This window comes from Hypanus sabinus, chromosome 19 (assembly GCF_030144855.1).
Source record: "Hypanus sabinus isolate sHypSab1 chromosome 19, sHypSab1.hap1, whole genome shotgun sequence".
Classification (NCBI taxonomy): domain Eukaryota; kingdom Metazoa; phylum Chordata; class Chondrichthyes; order Myliobatiformes; family Dasyatidae; genus Hypanus; species Hypanus sabinus.
The window spans coordinates 64,307,266-64,328,501 of record NC_082724.1 but is presented as its reverse complement, the minus strand read 5'-3'; the positions used below and the strand labels follow the sequence as shown (position 1 = coordinate 64,328,501).

General features: G+C 42.9%; 1 protein-coding gene across 1 annotated transcript in view; it reads right to left on the bottom strand.

The window, feature by feature from the left end:
* Positions 1 to 21,236, bottom strand: part of dock3 (dedicator of cytokinesis 3) — a 964,109-nt gene that overhangs the window by 62,864 nt on the left and 880,009 nt on the right. The window contains exons 40-43 of the mRNA XM_059944552.1: positions 12,271 to 12,412; positions 11,653 to 11,819; positions 7,026 to 7,112; positions 4,351 to 4,530 (exon numbers count right to left, since the gene is read on the bottom strand). Coding sequence (XP_059800535.1) covers positions 4,351 to 4,530; positions 7,026 to 7,112; positions 11,653 to 11,819; positions 12,271 to 12,412 — 576 coding nt within the window. The remainder of the gene's footprint in view (positions 1 to 4,350; positions 4,531 to 7,025; positions 7,113 to 11,652; positions 11,820 to 12,270; positions 12,413 to 21,236) is intronic.

Sequence of the window (21,236 nt, the reverse complement as noted above, 5' to 3'; positions counted from 1 at the left end):
CAGATATTAACAAAAATGGCAATGAACGTGTGATTCCAAGGCTGAGGTTTCTAGTAGATGACCCTCCATTGAGCTAGAGGAAATGTCTAGCTGTGGGGGATAACCCCTCCTATTTGTGAGTTGAGGGCTCCCATTGCAGTATTTATAAAAGTCAGTGAACAAATCCATTACACAGAAAAGATTTCCCTATATATATATATACATACACACACATTACAGACATATATATATTCTCATTTTGGTGGGGAAAAGGAGTAAGTGAGCGAATAAAGAATAACAACTAAGTAATATAAAATGCACATTATAATAAGTTTTTCTCGAGATAGGTATATCACCGTGTACTTTTGCTTCTGTTTAGCTTCTCAGCATTTTTAAAGTTAGCCAAACCTTATAGCTCTTCTGAAAGGGGTGAGGACTGTCTTTGGGAAACTCCTGGTCTCTTCCTGATATGTTTGTCTCGGCTTCCTCCCATCTCCCGCCTTCTCGATTCTTGCACTATTTCCCAAGCCGAGCGAGACAATTCCTCAGCCAGGCTTTCTTTCGTTTCGGTCATGCTGACGGACAACACTCTGGCCATGTCTGTAGTCGCTTCTTCCACTGTCTGGTACAACTGCGTCCCGTTGTCATAAAACACTCGAAGTTTAGCAGGGTACGGAGTTTGAAATCTAATCTCATTTTGCTTTAGTACTCGCTTTGCTTTGGAGTATTCTTTGCGTTTCTGGAGGACCGCGGGGGGGGGGGGGTAATCTTGGTCGAAATATATTAATTTATCCTCTAAAAACACTCTCTTCTTACCCCAGGCCCTTCATAGAATCTCTGCCTTGGTGCTGTACTGAAGGAATTTAATTATAATTGATCGTGGCTTTCTATCCCAGGTAGGTTTCAGGAATAACGCGTGGTGGGCTCTTTCGACTTCCAGCTTCGTAGCCGGGGGAAGCTCCAGCACGTCCCGCAGTAACTTTCCGACAAACTCGGTCATAGACTCCGCTCCTTCGGGAACGTTGTAGATTCTGACATTTTTCCGCCGTGATCTTCCCTCCAGATCAAGCAGTTTACCTTCTTGGTGATGTATGATTTTTATTGTCTTGCTCAGTATCCGTTCCATGTTTCGAATGCAATCTTCCACCTTCTCAATGCGAGTCTCTGCCACCACTATTTTTTGATTAACGCTGGTGAGCTCTGCCTTAATATCACGGAGCTGCTGCTTTATATCTTTCTGGACCTCCATTATTTCTTTCAGGATTTCGAACATATTCGCCACTTCATCTGAACAAGGCCCAGTGCCTGCCTCGCTTGCATGCGGTCGGGTAGGAGAGCCGCTCGCTGCACTCCTCTTGTCCACAGGCTCCACAGTGTCACTTTTTTTATTTCCATTCCTTTTCCCCATTCTTGCCCCTCTTTTCAGTTCAAACATTTTTTGAAAAATATTATATTTGACAGGTTAATGGGGCTTAATACGTGTTTTTCCGGAGGAGCTAGTGACTTAAGCTGCCATTCTCAACGATGACGTCACCGGAAAACCAGGATTGACTATTTTCTAAACACAAAGTACACTGCAGATGCTGTGGTCAAATTTAGTCAAATTTTCTAAATGGAGAGAAAATCCAAAAACCTGAGGTGCAAAGGGACTCGGAAGTCCTTGTACAGGATTCCCTAAAGGTTAATTTGCAGTTTGAGTCTGTGGTGAGGAAGGCAACTGCGATGTCAGCATTCATTTCAAGAGGGCCAGAACATAAAAGAAAGGATGTGAGGTTGAGACTTTATAAAGCACTGATGAGGCCTCACTTGGAGTATTGTGAGCAGTTTTGGACTCCTTGTCTTAGAAAGGATGTGCTGAAACTGGGGAGGGTTCAAAGGAGGTGCATGAAAATGATTCCAGGATCGAATGGCTTGTCATATGAAGAGCGTTTGATGGCTGTGGGCCTGTATTCACAAGACTGGGGGGGTGCCCTCATTGAAACCTATTTTATGTTGAAAGACCTTGATAGAGTGGATGTGGGGAGGATGTTTCTCATGATGGGAAGAGTCTAAGACCAGAGGACACAGCCTCAGAATAGAGGAGTGTCAATTTAAAATGGAGATAAGGAGGAACTTCTTTAGCCAGGGAGTGGGGAATCTGTGGAATTCTTTGACAGAATGTGTACAGGCAGCTGTGGAGTTCAAGTCTTTCTGTATACTTAAGGCAGAGGTTGATAGATTCTTGATTGGTCAGGTCATGAAAAGAAGGGAGAATGTAGGAGATTGGGGCTGAGAGGAAAATTGGATCAGCCATGATGAAATAGTTGCACAGACTTGATGGGCAAAATGGCCTAATTCTGCTCCCATGTCTTCTGGTCTTATGGTGTAAAAGACATAAATAAGATGTACAACTCTCATTTCTACACCTGTGTGTTTCACCATCTGTCTGCAAAAATACATTTAGTTGCTTGAAATGTCAGAGACAACAGCACACAAAATAAACCTTAGATAGTATCTCGTAAGTGAAATTCCCAGTTCTACACTTTTAGCTGATTAGCTCTTCATTAAAATAAAGACAACTGAATTTGCTGAATGCTTCCACAATAATCTGGCAACAAACTATTTGGAAATCCAATTGGCTCAGTATCTGGCTCATCAGGTGATATTTGCTGTGCTCCCCCTATACTCATTGCCGTCTCAATTCCCACCGTCCCCTTGACTCACCGAGGCCCCGGTTCCCACCTCCCCCTCCACTCGCTGAGGCCCCGGTTCCCACTGCCCCCTCCACTCACTGAGGTCTCGGTTCCCACCGTCCCCTCCACTCGCCGAGGCCCCGGTTCCCACCGTCCCCTCCACTCGCTGAGGCCCCGGTTCCCACTGCCCCCTCCACTCGCCGAGGCCCCGGTTCCCACCCCTCCACTCGCCGAGGCCCCAGTTCCCACTGCCCCCTCCACTCACTGAGGCCCCGGTTCCCACTGCCCCCTCCACTCGCTGAGGCCCCGGTTCCCACTGCCCCCTCCACTCGCTGAGGCCCCGGTTCCCACCTCCCCCTCCACTCGCTGAGGCCCCGGTTTCCACCGTCCCCTCCACTCGCCGAGGCCCCGGTTTCCACCGTCCCCTCCACTCGCCGAGGCCCCGGTTTCCACCGTCCCCTCCACTCGCCGAGGCCCCGGTTCCCACTGCCCCCTCCACTCGCCGAGGCCCCGGTTCCCACTGCCCCCTCCACTCGCCGAGGCCCCGGTTTCCACCGTCCCCTCCACTCGCTGAGGCCCCGGTTTCCACCGTCCCCTCCACTCGCCGAGGCCCCGGTTTCCACCGTCCCCTCCACTCGCCGAGGCCCCGGTTCCCACTGCCCCCTCCACTCGCCGAGGCCCCGGTTTCCACTGTCCCCTCCACTCGCCGAGGCCCTGGTTCCCACTGCCCCCTCCACTCACTGAGGCCCCGGTTCCCACTGTCCCCACTCGCTGAGGCCCCGGTTTCCACCGTCCCCTCCACTCGCCGAGGCCCCGGTTCCCACTGCCCCCTCCACTCACTGAGGTCTCGGTTCCTACCTCCCCCTCCACTCGCTGAGGCCCCGGTTCCCACCTCCCCCTCCACTCGCTGAGGCCCCAGTTCCCACCGCCCCCTCCACTCGCTGAGGCCCCGGTTCCCACCGCCCCCTCCATTCACCAAGGCCCCGGTTCCCACCGTCCCCTCCATTCACCGAGGCCCCGGTTCCCACCGTCCCCTCCACTCACTGAGGTCTCGGTTCCCTCCATCCCCTTTGGCGCATTAATAAAAAAAAATCTAATAGTCCAGAAAATCTGTTGGCTTCACCAAAGTCCTAAGCATGCCAGATGAAAGGAGTTTTATATTTTTACACTTTGACTTGCAGGTTAATTACCTTGTGTCCTATTTAGCTTGGATTCATGCTTTTAACAAAAAGTCGTGAAATCAAGCACAACTTAAACAGAAAAGATTGTGCAGGTGCTAGAACCTCAGCTTGAAACATTGACTGTTTATTCCTCTCCATAGATCCTGACTATCCTACTGAGTTCCTCTAGCATTTTGTGTGTGTGTGTGGCTCTGTGAGATTACCCAGTCTGGTTCGGTGGTCTGAGTCATTATTTACAATAATGGCCTGTATTTTTATTTTGATTAGTAGGGGAGTAAAAAGTTCTGTGGAAAAGGCTGGAGAATGGAGATAAGGATAATAAATTAGCTGCGATAGAATGGCAGGACAGACTCGATGGGCCAAGTGACCTAATTCTGGTCTTACAGACCTATAATAGTCAATGTTTAGAAATGGAGGTAGATATGATGTAGAAATTATCATTAGTCCTAGTGTTAAGTGATGAAGTGTCTGAGTTCACTATTTGAGCGTATATTCAACCCCCATCAGCCGTCTCTTACCTCCTGGTACCTGGCTATTCCTCCATTCACTGCTGCATCTATCACTCCATTCAGACACATGCTGAGCAGGTTAATGTTAGCGTGCAGCTGCTTGTGCTGGTACTGGTTGATCAGGCTTCTCAGCTCTTGGTTTTTGTTCTCCACAACATAGATGGCATTTTCCAGAGGGCTCACCTCCACCTGTCACATACCAAGACATTGTGAGTTAGAGTTGATATGGTTCTTTGAGATGTTAATGGTTTTAGGCAGACTTGGAGATAGTGAGAGAAGAGGTCTTGCGTGGATTTATAGATTGTAATACTCTTGAGCCACAATTGATCCTCATTTAAATCACGTGAATGTTTGTAGAAATTGGTCACTGGATGGCCATCTTGGTTACATTCCCTTCATAATCTATGTTTCAAGACCAGATACTGGGTTCAAGTCAAATTCAGGACTTGCTCATTTCAATAATTAACAAAATAAAGAAGGGCTTCCACCCAAAATAAGGAAGGTTAATATATAACAGAGGAACTCAAATCTTTTCCACTTTGAAATAAAGTTTACTGAGAGATAAATTTTATTTAGTAACAGGGAGGAATGTGAAGCAGGATGAGACAGGTAGGAATGGAGAGAGGAGAGAGAAGCATTAATCATATCCATGTGGAATGTAATATACAATGGGTATCCCACATTAATACAAAGCTGCATAACCTACTTTCAATCCACAGTAGAAATGAAGTTCAGAGGACTGTCAGGACACTCATGGACAAACACAATAGAAACATATTGCGTTGCAATCATAGTCCAGGAGCTCAGCTGCTTGCTTACTACATTGCTGCTCTGAGCAAGATCCAATGGGCAAAAGGCATTGAAGTACAGCAGTTAGTGTTGCCATGTCACAACTCTTGGGACCCAGGTTCCATCCTGATCTAAGGTGTTGCTTCCGTAGCACTACCGTACTCTGTGTGACAACGAAGGCAGCCTGGTTTCCTTTCACATCCCAAGGCTGTGCTGGTAGACTAATCAGCTACAGCATATTACCATTTAACTGGCAAAAGAATTAAAGGGTAGTTGATGGGCATGTGAAAGAAGGTTGCAGGGCTTCTGAAGAATGAGTGTAAACTGTATGGGGCTGATTTCACAGGGGTAACCCTCCCTCAGGCCTAACACCCTAGAGGGGTAAGCAAGACTAGAAAGAATGTTTGTGAATGGTGGATTCACACCTGGGTTGTTCTCCTCCGTTCATGAGTTGTCAGTCAGGAAAGACCAAATGGTCATTCCTGTCAGTGTGTTTACAAGTTGACCTACTGATGACTTGAACATTGTACATTGCAACACAGTACAGCCATTCAGCCCATGATATTGAGCCGACCTTTTAACCTGCTCTAAGATCAATCTAACCCTTCCCTCCTACACACCCCTCTATTTTTCTATCATCCATGTGTTAATCCAAAAATTTTTAAACGTGCTTCTATCAACATCCATAGCAGGGCATTCCATGCACTCACTACTCTCTGCAAAAAAAAAACTTACCTCTGACATCCCTCCTATATTTTCCTTATATCACCTGAAAATTATGCCCCCTCGTATTAGCTATTTCCACCCAGGGAAAAAGTCTCTGGCTATCTACTTGATCTATGCCCCTCATTATCTTGTACACCTTTATCAAGTTGCCTCCCATCCTCCTTTGCTCCAGAAAGAAAATTCCTAGCTCGCTCAATCTATCCTCCTAAGACACAATCTCTAATCCAGGCAGCATTCTGGTAAATCTCCTTTGCATCCTCTCTAAAGCTTCTACATCCCTCCTACAATGAGCCGATCAGAATTGAGCACAATATTTCAAATGTTCTCTAACCACAGTTTTTTAAAGCTGCAACGTTCTTCCATGCGACAACTCTCAACCAAGGTAAAGCAGAGGACAAGAACTTTAGACTTTCTTACGGAAGTTACTTTGTCTCCATTTTACCCATGTTCTTGACTCAGTATTTCTCTTTACAAAGAAATTGCTTGACTTTTTGAGTATTTCGGACATTTTCTGTTCTAATTTCAGATTTCTAGCATGTTCAGTTTTTTGCTATACAGGCACTTTAATGTAACCTAGTAAATTCAACTTGATGGGATTTGACTAGCTGATAGCAATGCAAATTAAACCAATTTAAAGTTGATTTGACTTTATTCAATTTCCAATGGCCCATCTGAAGTATCTTAAAAACAGAACTCTTCGCCTAGGCTTTTTTCTACACAAGTTTGACTGCCTTCTCATTTATCTCATCTCTACTCTTACACTTCTGAATATTGTTTGAATCAGATACAACGGACCTTTGTTTTAACATTGATTTAGTGATTCTCTGTCAGCCAATTGTGATGAAAGTTTTAAAATTAGTTAATAATGCAGACCACGTTATATCTTGGAGGAAGAACAATTGAGTAGTATGATTTAATGTTTTTATTGAGTCATGTTAGTAAAGATACACGCTGGGTGACCTACAGTGTGGGAGCTACAAATCGGGCCTGTCGAGAGGAAAACATGCATTCCAATGCCAGTGCCTAAAGAGAGTGCCTCCAATGCACAGGAGACCCAGTTGATTTTTCAGCTCGATCGATCAGTCCCATGTGCACTTGGCATATTTTCATAATAAACCTGATAGATTTCAGACCATGCTTGAAAGCAGCAATAAAAGGCAGAACCTTACCACTTCTCTCTTTTCTACTTCAAACCAGCGGGAGATCCCAGGCAAGCTGTGTGTGAGAGTCAGGGTTGTGCGTTCGATCCAGAGGCTCTAGACAGGAAACACGATGATACAGAATTATTACCTCTACCTACTGGTAGCTCAGTACTTCCACACTCTGTAACTTTAGAATATCACGCTATACCTATCAGCCCCAGAAAGCTTTAGAACACTGTTGCCTCACACCCAAACATCAGTTTTGTCTCATACAAGACTTCTATGCTTTAAATCCCCATGGTGTAAATCAGCCCCCACCACCCAACCAAAAATCATCATAGAGTTATACAGCATAGAAAGAGGCCCTTTTGGCCCAACTTGTCTACGCCACCAAAGAGTCTGTCCGAGGTAGTCCCAGTTGCCTGCATTTGGCCCAAATCCCACTAAACCTTTTCATTAACAATGCAGTCAAGATGGTGCTGAGCTGTGGTCTCCGTCAAGATCGCTGCTCAGATGCAGTTATCTTTTGGTTTATAGGGAAAGAGAGGGGAGCTAGGGACAGGAATGTGGGGGAATTAGAGGATAGGCCAGAGTTGAAGCCTCTACTCAGCGTTTGAACGCTAGTGATGAAGATGTGGTCAGATGTTGGGTCAGCAGACTGGGAAGGATGTTTGGGGTCCCGTCATCGGTGAGACCAGAGTTTAAAGACAGTCTGTGAATCTGAGTCTGATGGAGGCTGGAGGCCGAAGATGGCCTGTCCTTGGTTTAGAGGACTCTGCATGGCATTAGGAGGGAGGAAACACACTTTGTTGCTTGGTATGTTCAGTTTTGTCGTGTTATGATTGTTCTGTTGAGCATTGTGGGCATGCATTGTTGGTGCTGGAATGTGTGGTGTAACTTGCTTGGTCGTCCCTAACACATTTACATTAACAACCAAGCAACACATTTTACCATATGTTTGATGTATATGTGATAAATAAATTTGAATCTGAACCTTTCCTATCCATGTACCTGTCCAAATGTCTTTTAAATGTTGTTCTGTACCCTCCTTTACAGCTTCCTCTGGCAGCTCATTCCATATGCCCATCATTGCATTTCATTGGCTTTATATCTGTACTCGGCTCAATGACAATAAAGTTGAATCTAATCTAATTAAATCTAATCTAATTCTCATGTAAAAAGGTTTTCCTTCAGGTCCTTTTTAAATCTCTCCCCTCTCACCTTAAAATATGTTGTCTAGTTTTAGACTCCCCTATCTTGGGAAAAAGATATTGACCATCCACCTGATAATGCACCCATTATGATTTTTCAAAACCTTTATCAGCTTTATCTTAGGCTCTAACACTCCAGGGAAGCAAACCCCAGTCTAACCAGTCTTTCCTTATAATTCAAACTCTCCTATCCTGGTAACATCCTCGTGCATCTTTCCTGCATCCTTTCTAGCTTGTGCCAACCTGAGAGTGATGGGTGCCTTGCTTGATGGTATTGGTCTATGACATAAAAAAGATTGGGGACCCCTGTAATGATTTAATGACTAGTGTGGTCTCACCAACAACATGAACAGTTGTAACATGACATCACAATTTCTGGTACCTGAGGTCCTAACTGATGAAGGCAGGCATTACAAACACCTTCTTTACTACCCTGTCTACCTGTGTCACTACTTCTCCAGTTCATCCAGATTCTGTTGTAATCTTAGATAACCTTTTTCACTGTCCATGACACCAACCAATTTTTGTATCAGTCCTAAACTTACTACCTGTGTTAATAACGTTGTCATACAAGTTATTAATATTGGTGACAAAAGACAGAGGACACAGCACCGATCCTTGTGGCACATCTCTGGTCACTGGAAATGGTTACATGTGCCATATATGTCCTGCATACAGACAATGATAAAGATGTGTTGGTGAGAGCCCAATGGAAACAGAGGCTCAGAAGAGAACATAAAGAGCAATTGGGAAAAAAGGCAGAACTGGTGGAAATCACAGATATGGGACATATCTAAAACCAATGGACCCCACAAATGGAGGCAGTGCTGGAAACATCACCATGGCCCCAGGAGCAGAAAGGCGGCTGAAAGACACTAAGATGTAAGGGAAGCTGATGGCAAAGTATAGCACAAACAAGGCATAAATAATGAGCAATGGAAAGAACGTAAACAGCAACTCCTATCATACACATTACCTGTCACAGATGCCTGATGAAGATTCCTCAGTGAACTTCAGATTGACAATACTTATTCCACAAAAGAATTAACAAGCAAAGATTAGGCCTATTATTTTCATTCATCATCTGGGGAATGGAAGGTTAAGTGACCAGTGCAAGTCAATGTGCCGTAATGCTGGCACAGCAGAATTTCAGATAGCAGAGCCCAAGATACATACCACAAAGGGGGTAGACTCACAGCAAAGACTAAAAAGCTGAAGAAGAAAACGGGCTAAATTGAGTTTAGAAACTAAAATAAAGTCAAAATGCAAAACCATATGAGGAAAGAAGGAAGAAGGAAGACTGTTAAAATTGAGTCTTAATACTGGGTTTGTGATATTCACTAGTGTACCAAGTACATTGTACAGTTGTACTTGTATAATTAGAATTTTTAGATGTTTGTGTTAAGTGTTATGTGAATTGTGTACAGCATAATGTGTATTTCAAATTACTGAGATAGTTATGTTAATGTAATAGCTATAGACATGGATGCCAGACCATATGTGCATGAGACCAATATAAAGAGGTGATTTACTGGAATCACTAGTGCCTGAAATAACTACTTCAGAGTTGTTAAGTACAATTCATAGTGAAAAATTTTGTAAATGAGAAAAATTTGTGCATATATCTCTTTGAAAATAATTAGCTAATGGCAAAATGTTATATGTAGTATGTACATTGCCATTTGTGGCACAACTTAATATATGTAGACCGTGATAGGTTGTTAAGTGTTTATTATTTTTAAAAGGAGAGCACTGTATAAATGTGACACATGGTATTACTTCGATACACTGTTGCACCTGAAGTTTGTCTAGTCTGATTATGGTCACCTTTAATAAATAAATAAATGACTAACAACACTAAAAATACCTGGAGATGCTACAGCGATTAAATGATTTGTGAACCTGTGATCATATAATGTGCAAGTAAATATGGTTATCTAGTGTATGTTACTGCTTAAAGGGGGAGTAGTGGGGCAGTAAAAAGCTATTTGAAAATCCTGATAGTTCAATATCTGGTTGGCCAGATGATGATTGCACACTCCTATCAATTCACCTGGGCTCTGGCTCCTTGAGCTTCTCATGAACTCAACTGATTCTTTACTACAATTCCTCAAAACTTCCCAGAGCCCCTCTCCCCATGCTCTCTTTAAATGAACTGTGTACAGTTTACTCCAATGTGTAATATTTATAAAAAGTATGAATTAGAAGTATGTGATAGCTGGAATAACCATCAAACTCAAGAGTTTTACCAAAATTGGAAGAGTGTTTGTTGCCTTAAGGTTAATGGGTTTGTTATTACCCTAAACATTATTTAACATGGTAAATTACTGCGCTTGCAGCAATCTTTGAGATCTGTTTGTCACAATGTTATCGCTTCTCCCTGATCCTAATAAGCTGTATGATATTATAACATAGCACAAAAGAGTAACAGAATACATGAATGGAGTGGATAAATGTTGTGAAATTTAGTTACCCTTTCACCATGGGAAAGGGAAAAAACATTAGTTGAGCTCCTCTCTTCTTCTAGATTAATATTTGTTTGTGAAAATGGATGAGATTGGACAGTATCAGTCTCAGTCAAAAGACCTGTAATAATTTCCTATGTTAAAACTTCAAAGTTCAAGTAAATTTCTTATCAATGTATGTATGTCACTATATACTACCTTAAGATTCATTTTCTTCCAGGTCTTTACAGGAAAATAAAGAAATACAATATAATTTATGAAAAACTCTATAACAAACACAAGAGAGTCTACAGATGCTGGAAGTCCAGAGCAACACACACAAAATGCTGACTGAACTCAGCAGGTCAGTCAGCATCCATGGAAACGAATAAGCAGTCAACATTTCGGGCTGAGACCCTTTTTCAGGACTGGAAAGGAAGTGTGAAGATGCTAAAATGAAAAGGTGGGGACCTCTGCTGGATTCAATGTGCAAAAGAGGACAAATCATGCAAGTAATAAAAATATAAATAAGTAATACTGAGAATGTGAGTTGTAGAGTCCTTGAATTTGGGTCTGTAGGTTGTGGTGAGTGAAGTTATCCATGCTGGTTTAGGAGCCTGATAGTTCTAGGATAATAACTGTTCCTGAACCTGGTGTTGTGGAACCTAAGACCCTTGTACCTCCTACCTGATGGTACTAGTAAGAACTTAGCACTTAGCCCAATAACTGGTTCAGTTCCTCATGGGCCTCTGACACCTTTTCAATATTGTTTTCTTTACATAAAAATCAGGGCTTGAGGGTAGTTCTGAAAGGTTACTTGTAGTTTTATCTTAGTTTCTCTTTACACATAAGCTGCCAATCTGTTGAGGACATGTTTTAAATTTTTATATTTCATGTTCACCTGTTTGCAAGATTTTACCAAACACAGAGTCTGCAGAGAAGGATAAGCTAACCACAAGAATGCCAGTGTTTATTGTCAGTGCTTCATACTATACCCACCTTAAACTCATTTTCTCTGTCCTTTGAACCTTTATGAAATGGTCTGTCATACCGAAAGTGGCTGACATTGTTTACACGATAGAAGCTCTTAATTCGGTCCGGAACTCTCTCCATCTGGAGGACATCCACATTCTCTGGAATTGGGCACACTGCATATATTTGCAGATCTACAAGCACAGTCAAAGAAAACTGCAGAGCAAATGAAAAGGTCATTGACATCCTACACTGAAAACACTAGATTATTTAGACAGGCACGACCTGCTCTAATCTTCCTCAACTGAAGTTGTTGCTATCCTCTGTAGCTGCATAGGTGACACTATGGTTGCATGGGTGCTCTAATCTTCCTCTACTAAAATTCCTGCTACCCACCCTGGTTACATTGGTGCCTGCAGCCTTGTAGTTTTGCATCATGCCACTGAATTCATGACTGGTCACTGAATCAGCTGTTTAAACCCATTAGGCATCATAACTGAGTTCAAATGCTGAAACTGGATGAGGGTAGATGTGGGAACTTGCTGTTGCCATTTTCAATAAAATAGTTTTGACCAGGGATGTACCATTCTGTAGATGATTAACAATTGACTGTTACCAGGGCCCCTGATCAAGGCAGGAGGATACACTGTGCATCGGACTGCAGGATGGTTTCATCAGGCTGGTTAAGGTGTTGCATGGCAATAGCTTGTGGGAATTCTGTCAGCATCCTTTGCTGAAAGGCCTCGAGCCTCTCATAATCATGACCACGACACACAAACTCCTTGTTCTGGAGCAAAAGGAGAGACAAACACAAAGAGTTAAAATAAACAATTTTTTTCAACACAGCTGAAGAAAACGTAAATGTCTGAGCAAGATCTGAAGGCAGAAAATACCATAATTAGACAACAACTAATGCTTTAGGCTTCTTTATTGCATCTGAATAAACAAGGAAATATTAGAGGACTAGGAGATGTGATGCATTTGCTATTGACACAATCACTTTTTGAAAGTTGCAACTAGATATATTTCTATTTTTATATAAGAAACAAACTGCAGATCACTAGAACTTTCTGTGTGAAATAGAGCCGCCACATATCACATGCTTTGTTTGACAGTCATATCCATGTCATCTGATTTCCGACCCTTTCACTAAACAATATCTCTTTCTTTATCAAAACCATACATTATTTTGAAAGCCTTTGTAAATCTGCATATTAACCTTCTCTGTTTTTATATTAACCACCCAGCTACCCCAGATTCTGCACCTATTAGAAGTCAGCATCATCAGTGGACCTTGGGGTGAGAACAATAGACAACAGACAGTAGGTGCAAGAGTAGGCCATTCAGCCCTTCTAGCCAGTACCGCCATTCACTGTGATCATGGCTGATCATACACAATCAGTACCCTGTTCTTGTCCTCTCCCCATATCCCTTGACCCCGCTATCTATAAGAGCTCTATCTAACTCTCTCTTGAATGCATCCAGAGACTTGGCTTCCACTGCTTTCGGGGGCAGAACAGTCCACATATCCACCACTCTCTGGGTGAAAAAGTTTTTCCACATCTCTGTTCTAAATGGCCTACCCCTTATTCTTAAACTGTGTTCTCTAGTTCTGGACTCACCCATCAGCGGGAACATGCTTCCTGCCTCCAGTGTGTCCAATCCCTTAATAATCTTAAATGTTTCAATCAGATCCCCTCTTATCCTCCTAAATTCCAGTGTATACAAGCCCAGACGCTCCAATCTTTCAACATATGACAGTCCCGCCATTCCGAGAATTAACCTTGTGAACCTACACTGCACTCCCTCAATAGCAAGAATGTCCTTCCTCAAATTTGGAGACCAAAACTGCACACAATACTCCAGGTGGGGTCTCACCAGGGCCCTGTACAGCTGCAGAAGGACCTCTTTACTCCTATACTCAATTCCTCTTGTTATAAAAGCCAGCATGCCATTAGCTTTCTTCACTGCCTGCTGTACCTGCATGCTTGCTTTCATTGACTGATGTACAAGTACACCTAGATCTCGTTGTACTTCCCCTTTTCCTAACTTGACTCCATTTAGATAGTAATCTGCCTTCCTGTTCTTGCCACCTAAGTGGATAACCTCACATTTAATCCCAATAAACTGCATCTGCCATACATTTGCCCACTCACCCAACTTGTCCAAGTCACCCTGCATTCTCATAACATCCTCCTGACATTTCATACTGCCACCCAGCTTTATGTCATCAGCAAATTTGCTAATGTTACTTTTAATCCCTTCATCTAAATCATTAATGTATATTGTAAGCAACTGTGGTCCCAACACCGAACCTTGCAGTACCCCACTGGTCACAGCCTGCATTCCGAAAGGGACCCGTTTATCACTACTCTTTGTTTCCTGTCAGCCAGCCAATTTTCAACCCATGTCAGTACTCTGCCCCCAATAACATGTGCCCTAATTTTGCCCACTAATCTCCCATGTGGGACTTTATCAAAAGCTTTCTGGAAGTCCAGGTACACTACATCCACTGGTTCTCCCTTGACCATTTTCATAGTTACATCCTCAAAAAACTCCAGAAGATTAGTCAAGCATGATTTTCCCTTCATAAATCCATGCTGACTCGGACTGATCCTTCTACTGCTTTCCAAATGTGTTGTAATTTCCTCTTTTATAATTGACTCCAGCATCTTTCCCACCACTGATGTCAGGCTAACTGGTTTATAATTCCCTGTTTTCTCTCTTCCTCCTTTCTTGAAAAGTGGGACAACATTAGCCACCCTCCAATCAGCAGGAACTGTTCCTGAATCTATAGAGCATTCTAAAATGATTACCAACGTCACCTGTTCAGCAGGACTGAACACTCACATTCAGGTACGCACATGTTCTTTGGCAGTGGAGCACGATGTTGCTTGGAGGAGTGGAATTTATAGCTCAGGTTGGTCCCCTTCTGCTGCCACCATTTTACCTCACCCATAAGTTTATCAATTTTTAAAAAGTATATGCCTTAACGGACCCGGATGGTGACATGCTGAGCAGCTAGTGGCTTGCTCCTTCCAGTTGCTGGTGTTGATGCCTGTTGGTTGATGATAGTTTCTGAGTGTTGACCAATACACTTGGGAGTGGAAAGAACCTGGAGTGGGAGACAGGTCTTGGACATGAATGTTATAATGGTGATCCCACTGGCTGTGGTTTGCCAGATAGGACGGATGGGACCTTTTCTAGCCTCTCTCCTCATTTGAGGTGAGCTGAAGAGCACTGAACAGTCTCGGAAAGGTCACCTATGATGGTAAGGTTATGGAATAGATTCTAGACAGAGAGCAATCCAAGAAGTCCTCACTGACGTGCAGCTGACTGAGAAGGACTGCAGTATCAATAGTATGAAAGGCAGAAGAAGGTTTCACAAGAAAATGGTCTGAGTCATTGTGGTTCATCGTGTCACTGAACCTGGCCACCAGCCTATTAGCAGTAGTGTAAATCAATGGATAAAATCCATGCTCTGCACCCCCAGCACATCTTGTGCTGAATACTGTAGGGAAATTAAATTGCTAAGGGAGGTGAAGGCTTCAAAAATGTTAAAATTTTAAATGATAGTTGGCCCAGCATGTGAATACCAGGGAAAAGATTAAGTGAGTGGGGCAGATTTTAAAGGAATTTGACAAGGCTGTTTTCTTACACAAGAATTGTAAGTGCCAGAAGGAATGGTGGAATCTGATATAATAGCAGATGGTATTAGTTTAATTTGGCATCATGGTTGGCAGAGACAATATGGGGTGAATGGCCTGTCCCTCTGATGTAGCATTCATTTTTTGCAGTAATTGCTTCAAGAGGTCTTAAACTGGGAGTCCTGCAGCAAGTAATTTCCCACCTGAGATCCCAAAGCCTTTCCATCTACCACAGGAACATCTACAATGTGATGGAATGCTGTCCACTTGCCAGGAAGAGTGCAGCTCCGTCAACTTTCAAAATGCTTAATATACTTAGATCAAAGCAGCCCAGAGTGGGTATCCCATTCACAGATTATGTGGTTCTAGCATGTGCCATCTAATAGACAGGCCACAGACAGCAGTTCTAAACTGTAACTTGTAACTAGCACCTGCAAGACTTTCTGTAGACTGCATGGCCTCTCAACTTGGAATTATATTGCTGCCCCCTCGTTATCACTGGGACTGAATGCTGGATCTCCCTGCCCAACGGCATCGTGGTCTTCACCAGAAAGACTGCAATAGTTTAAGAAATTGGTTCACATTGCCTTTTCAAGAACAGCACCAAAATCCCAGCAAAGCTGCACATACAGCAACAGGATCATGACTAGATCAAATGGAAGAAACATCCAGTAGGTTAGGAAGCATCTGTGCAGACAGAATCAGTAGTAAGATTTCAGGATGAGTAATTCTTACTACAACTGCACAGTGCTGTATGAATTAAATACAGATCAAATGGATAGCCAGAGACTTGTTCCCAAGGCAGCAGTGGCTATACCAGGGAACTAATTTTAAGGTGCTTGGAGGAAGGTAAAAGAAATGTTTTTTTTACACAGAGAGTGGTGACTGTGTAAAGCATCCTGCCAGTGGTGGTGGCAGAGCCAGATACATTAGGGATATTTAAGAAACTCTTAGATAGGACATGGATGATAGAAGAATGGAGGGCTATGTAGGAGGGAAGGGTTAGATCGGCATTAGTGTGGGTATTTGCATTTGTATTTATTTTATTTCTTACATCCAAAGGAGTAAAAATCTTTATGTTGTGTCTCCATTACAATGTATAAGCAATAAAGAGGGAAAATGAAGGAGGATTTTGCCCAAACACTAAGATCATATACATCATTGTTTTATATACATGGATGTCCAGTCAGATATGCAATCAGATCAATGTGTATTGATAAATCTGATGGACTGGTCTCAGATCCTGTTGGTCCTGCCTTTAGTGCTGCAGTACCATTTGTCAGAAGGAAGCAGCTGAAACAGTTTGTGTTGGGGTGGCTGGAGTCCCTGATGATCCTCCGGGTCTTTTTTATACACCTGCTGCTGTAAATGTCCTGATTAGAGGGAAGTTCATATACAGATTTCGCTGCAGAGCCCTGCGATTGAGGGTAGTACAGTTCCCATACCAGGTGATGAAACAGCCACTCAGAATGCTTTCAATGGTGCCCCTGTAGAAAGTCCTGAGGATTTAGGGCCTCGTGTCAAACTTCTTCAGAGGGGCTGTTGTGTTTTTTTTCAACCACACAACCGGTATGTACAGTCCAGGTGAGATCTTTGGTGATGTGCATACTAAGGAACCTGAAACTACTCACCCTCTCAACTACAGTCCCATTGATGTCAATAGGAGCTAAACTGTCTCTGTCCCTCCCATAAACCACGATCAACACTGAGGGAGAGGCTGTTTTCTTAGCACCACTGTGTAAGGGCATTGACTTCTCCTCTGTAGGCTATCTCATCATTGTTGGAAATAAGGCCTATCTGCAAATTTGATCAGCAGATTGGAGCCGTGCGTGGCAACACAGTTGTGGGTGTATAGGGCGTACAGGAGAGGGCTCAGCACACAGCCCTAAGGGGCTCCTATTTTTGAGGGACAGAGGTGAGGGAGCTCATCCTTACCACCTGCCAGTGATCCAACAGGAATGTCAGGATCCAGCTGCACAAGGCGGGGTGTAGGACGAGGTTTCTGAGCTTCTTGTCAAACCTGGTTAAAAGGTCAGCGCAACATTGTGGCCAAAAGGCTTGTACTGTGCTGTAGTGTTTTATATTCTACTTTAGGAACCATTTTCCTGCTCTTTTCCTATATCACTTGATCCTTTCAATATTAAGATATCTGTTGATGTTTATCTTTTGAGTGCAGTCAATGGCTGTGCCTCCATAGCCCTCCAGCCTGGAGAATTCCAAAGTTCGCCACCTACTGCTAAATGAAACTTCTCTTCACCCAAGCACTAAATGGCTTAGCCCCTAAAGTAACGTTGTGACGTTGCTTTTTGACTCCTCAGCTAGGAGAAATATCTTCTCTGCAACCAGCCTAAATCTCCTTTAATTCGGACATGGCATGGTTGCCATCACTAGGACTTGGTTGAAGGATAGCAGGACTTAAATTGTGGCTTTAGTTTGTTGAGACCCAATACAGGTGTACAAGATTCGGTGCAGTGAGACCAGGGATGCTTTTAATGATTTATCGAGACAGGCAGGAGATGAGAAGGAGGATTTGGTGTCATAAAACAGTTTTAAAAACTTGAAATGAAGGTCATTAGGTGAAAAAATGCAGCACTATCCTAATATCTTCGAAACATATAGTGAAATCTTGCATACCTCTATCAAGTCACCTTTCATCCTCCTTCGCTCTTTGGTACAAAGGTAATTGATAAATCTCTCTGTACTAACTACATTCAACCACTAGAGAGAGATCTATACACAAGGAATGCAAAAGAAATTATATCTGGTTTCAAAGTATGAACAACAGATGAATATTTAATATATCTGTACACTGCAAATACATAATTTCCAGCAGAAAATATATAGTAGCTGCAACCAACTCTAACTGATACAGAGAATATTCCCTCTGCTAAAGAAAAATCACAGGTATTCATGCAGAGGCCAATTATTATTAGGCAGACACATGATCAGGTTTATATAAAAAGATAGATAAGACCATAAGATCATAAGATATAGAAGCAGAATTAGGCCATTTGGCCCATTGAGTCTGCTCCACCATTTCATCATGGCAGATCCATTTCCCTTTCAGCCCCAATCCCCTGTCTTCTCAGCATAACCCTTCTTGCCCTGACTAATCAAAAACTTGTCAACCTTTGCCTTAAATATACCCAATGACTTGGCCTCCACAGCTGCCTGTGGCAAAAATTTCCCCTGATTCACCACTCTCTGGCTAAAGAAATTCTTCCTCATCTCTGTTCTAAATGGACATCCCTCTATACTGAGGCTGTGTCTTCTGATCTTAGACTCCCGCACCACAGTTATCATTCTCTCCACATTCACTCTATCGAGGCCTTTCAACATTCGATAAGTTTCAGTGAGATCCCCCCCCCCCCCCCATTGCTCTGAATTCCAGCGAGTACAAACCCAGAACCGTCAAATGCTCCTCATATGAATCATACGAATCATTTTCCTGAACCCTCTCCAATATCAGCAGGTCCTTTCTTAGATAAAGGGCCCAAACTGCTCACAATATTCCAAGTGAGGCCTCACCAGTGCCTTGTAAAGCCTTAACATTACATCTTTGCTTTTATATTTTAGTTCACTCAAAATGAATGCTAATATCACATTTGTCTTCCTCATCGCAGACTCAAGCTCCAAATTAACTTTCAGGGAATCCTGTATGAGTACTCCCAAGTCCCCTTGCACCTCTAATTTCTGAATTTGCTCCCCATTTAGAAAATTCTCTATGTTTTTATTCCTTCTACCAAAGTGCATCACCATACTGACACGCTTGCTGACACTGTATTCTAACTACCTCTTTTTTGCCCATTCTCCTAATCTGTCCAAGTCATTCTGTAGTCTTTCTGCTTCCTCAACACTACCTGCCCCTCCACCTATCTTTGTATCATCTGCAAACTTGGCCACAAAATTGACATATAATATAAAAAGAAGCAGTCCTGACACAGAGACCTGTGGAACACCACTGGTCATGGGCACCCAACCAGAAAAGGCTCCTTTATTCCCACTCTTTGCTTCCAGCCAATAAGCCAATTCTCTATCCATGCTAGTATCTTTCCAGTAATACCATGGACTCTTAACTTGTTAAGCAGCCTGATGTGTGGCATCTTGTCAAAGGCCTTTTTAAAATCCAATTACACAACACCCACCAATTCTCTGTTGTGTATATCCTACATATTATTTTTTCAAGAATTTCAGAAGATTTGTCAGGCAAGATATTCCCTTAAGGAAACCATGCTGACAATGGCCTATTTTATCATCTGGTCCAGGTGATTTATCTACCTTCAGACCTTTCAGTTTCCCATGCACCTTCTCCTTAGTAATGGCAACTTCACTCACTTGTGCCCCTTGACACTCTTGAATATCCAGCATACTGCTAGTGTTTTCCAGAGAGAAGGCTTATTCAATTCGTCTGCCATTTCCTTGTACATAATGTACAGAAGCACTGAGAGACACTGATTTTCCCTGCCTCAGGCTCAACAAAGTAGGCTGCAGTTTGCCTGAAGGGCTTAAGTTATGGGGAATAATCTGTGTATGCTAATTGAGCATGTGGGATAACAAAAAATGATGATGGCTAGGATAGGTAAATTGGTTTATTATTGTTACAAGTACAGTGAAAATCTTGTCCTGCACACTGTTTATCAATTCATTATAACAGTGCATTGAAGTAGTGAAGTTAAAACAATGAGTGCAGAATGAAGTATTAGATTTACAAAGAACATGCACTGCAAGTAGTCAATAATGTCCAAGGTCATGAGGTAGATTGTGAAGTCAAGAGTCCATGCAGAAATGAGTGCAATCAAAAAAGATATTTGAGTGTGGGGAGAAGGTTTTCAATGTAAAACAAGGTGCAGTAGATGACATGCGTGTTTAAGTCTCAACAGGCATCAAGGCTGAAGCACTGACAAGGTGAAGCCCATTTTTCCAGGGCAGATGATTCCTCCAGGAACAGAGACGGATTTTCTCACTGGTGTCAATGAAAATGGATTCCATAAGGAAAGCAGTCACAAATTAATTAACTTGGGAAAGAAAGGATCAGAGATTTATCGAGTGCTGTCTTCTGTGAATACAGAGGGTAAGATTTTGGTTCAGAGAGCATGTAGTGTTAGGAGTGTGGGTGCTAGTGTCCTGTTTGAGGATAAAAGCGAGGGTTCAATGGAGACTTAGGATAGAAATGTGTGTTTCAATGAAATGAAGCCGGCAATGGGAATGTGGTATTTAATGAAGAGAGACTGGTAATGGGGATGTGGTAGTAATGGACTGAGTCTGAGGATGGCAATGTGGGATTCAATGCAGTACAGCTGGGTCAGAGAGTTGGAACTGAGTACCGTGGCCCTGTTACATGAATTATCCAGAGAATCTTGCGATCAAGGTTTGTGTGCAATGTAATGAAAAATGGGAATGTCTGATTTGGTGTAGTGATACCAGGAATGGACTTGTATCTTTATCAAATCAGGAGGGAATTAGTGCAACTAAACAAGACATGATAATGTTAATTTTCTGCTTTATTTTCTTGCTCTATTCCTGATGCACCATCAATAACTCACACTGAGACGTAGGCGAGATATCGGCTTTTATTGACTGGAAGAAGGAACCAGGAGTGAGTGTCTATCATACAAGGTCCTGGAGACTGAGGCCGATCTTCAGGCCGCAGGTCTCCTTTATATAGGGGCCTGTGGGAGGAGCCACAGGAGCAGTCAGCAGGGGCGTGTCCCGACAGGCACATAGTTCACCACAATTCCCAAATTATTTCCCCCATATTTCCATCAACTCTCTCCTGATTCCACTACTCACCTGCACACAAAGGATAAGTAGTTGTGGCCAATTAACTTCCCAATCCAATCTTTGGATCTGGGAGGAAACTGGAGCACCTAAAGAAACACTCACAGGCAGGCAGAACATATGAATTCCACAAAGGCAACACCAGAGGTCAGGATTGAACAGGGTCGAGCAGTGAGGCAGAAGCTC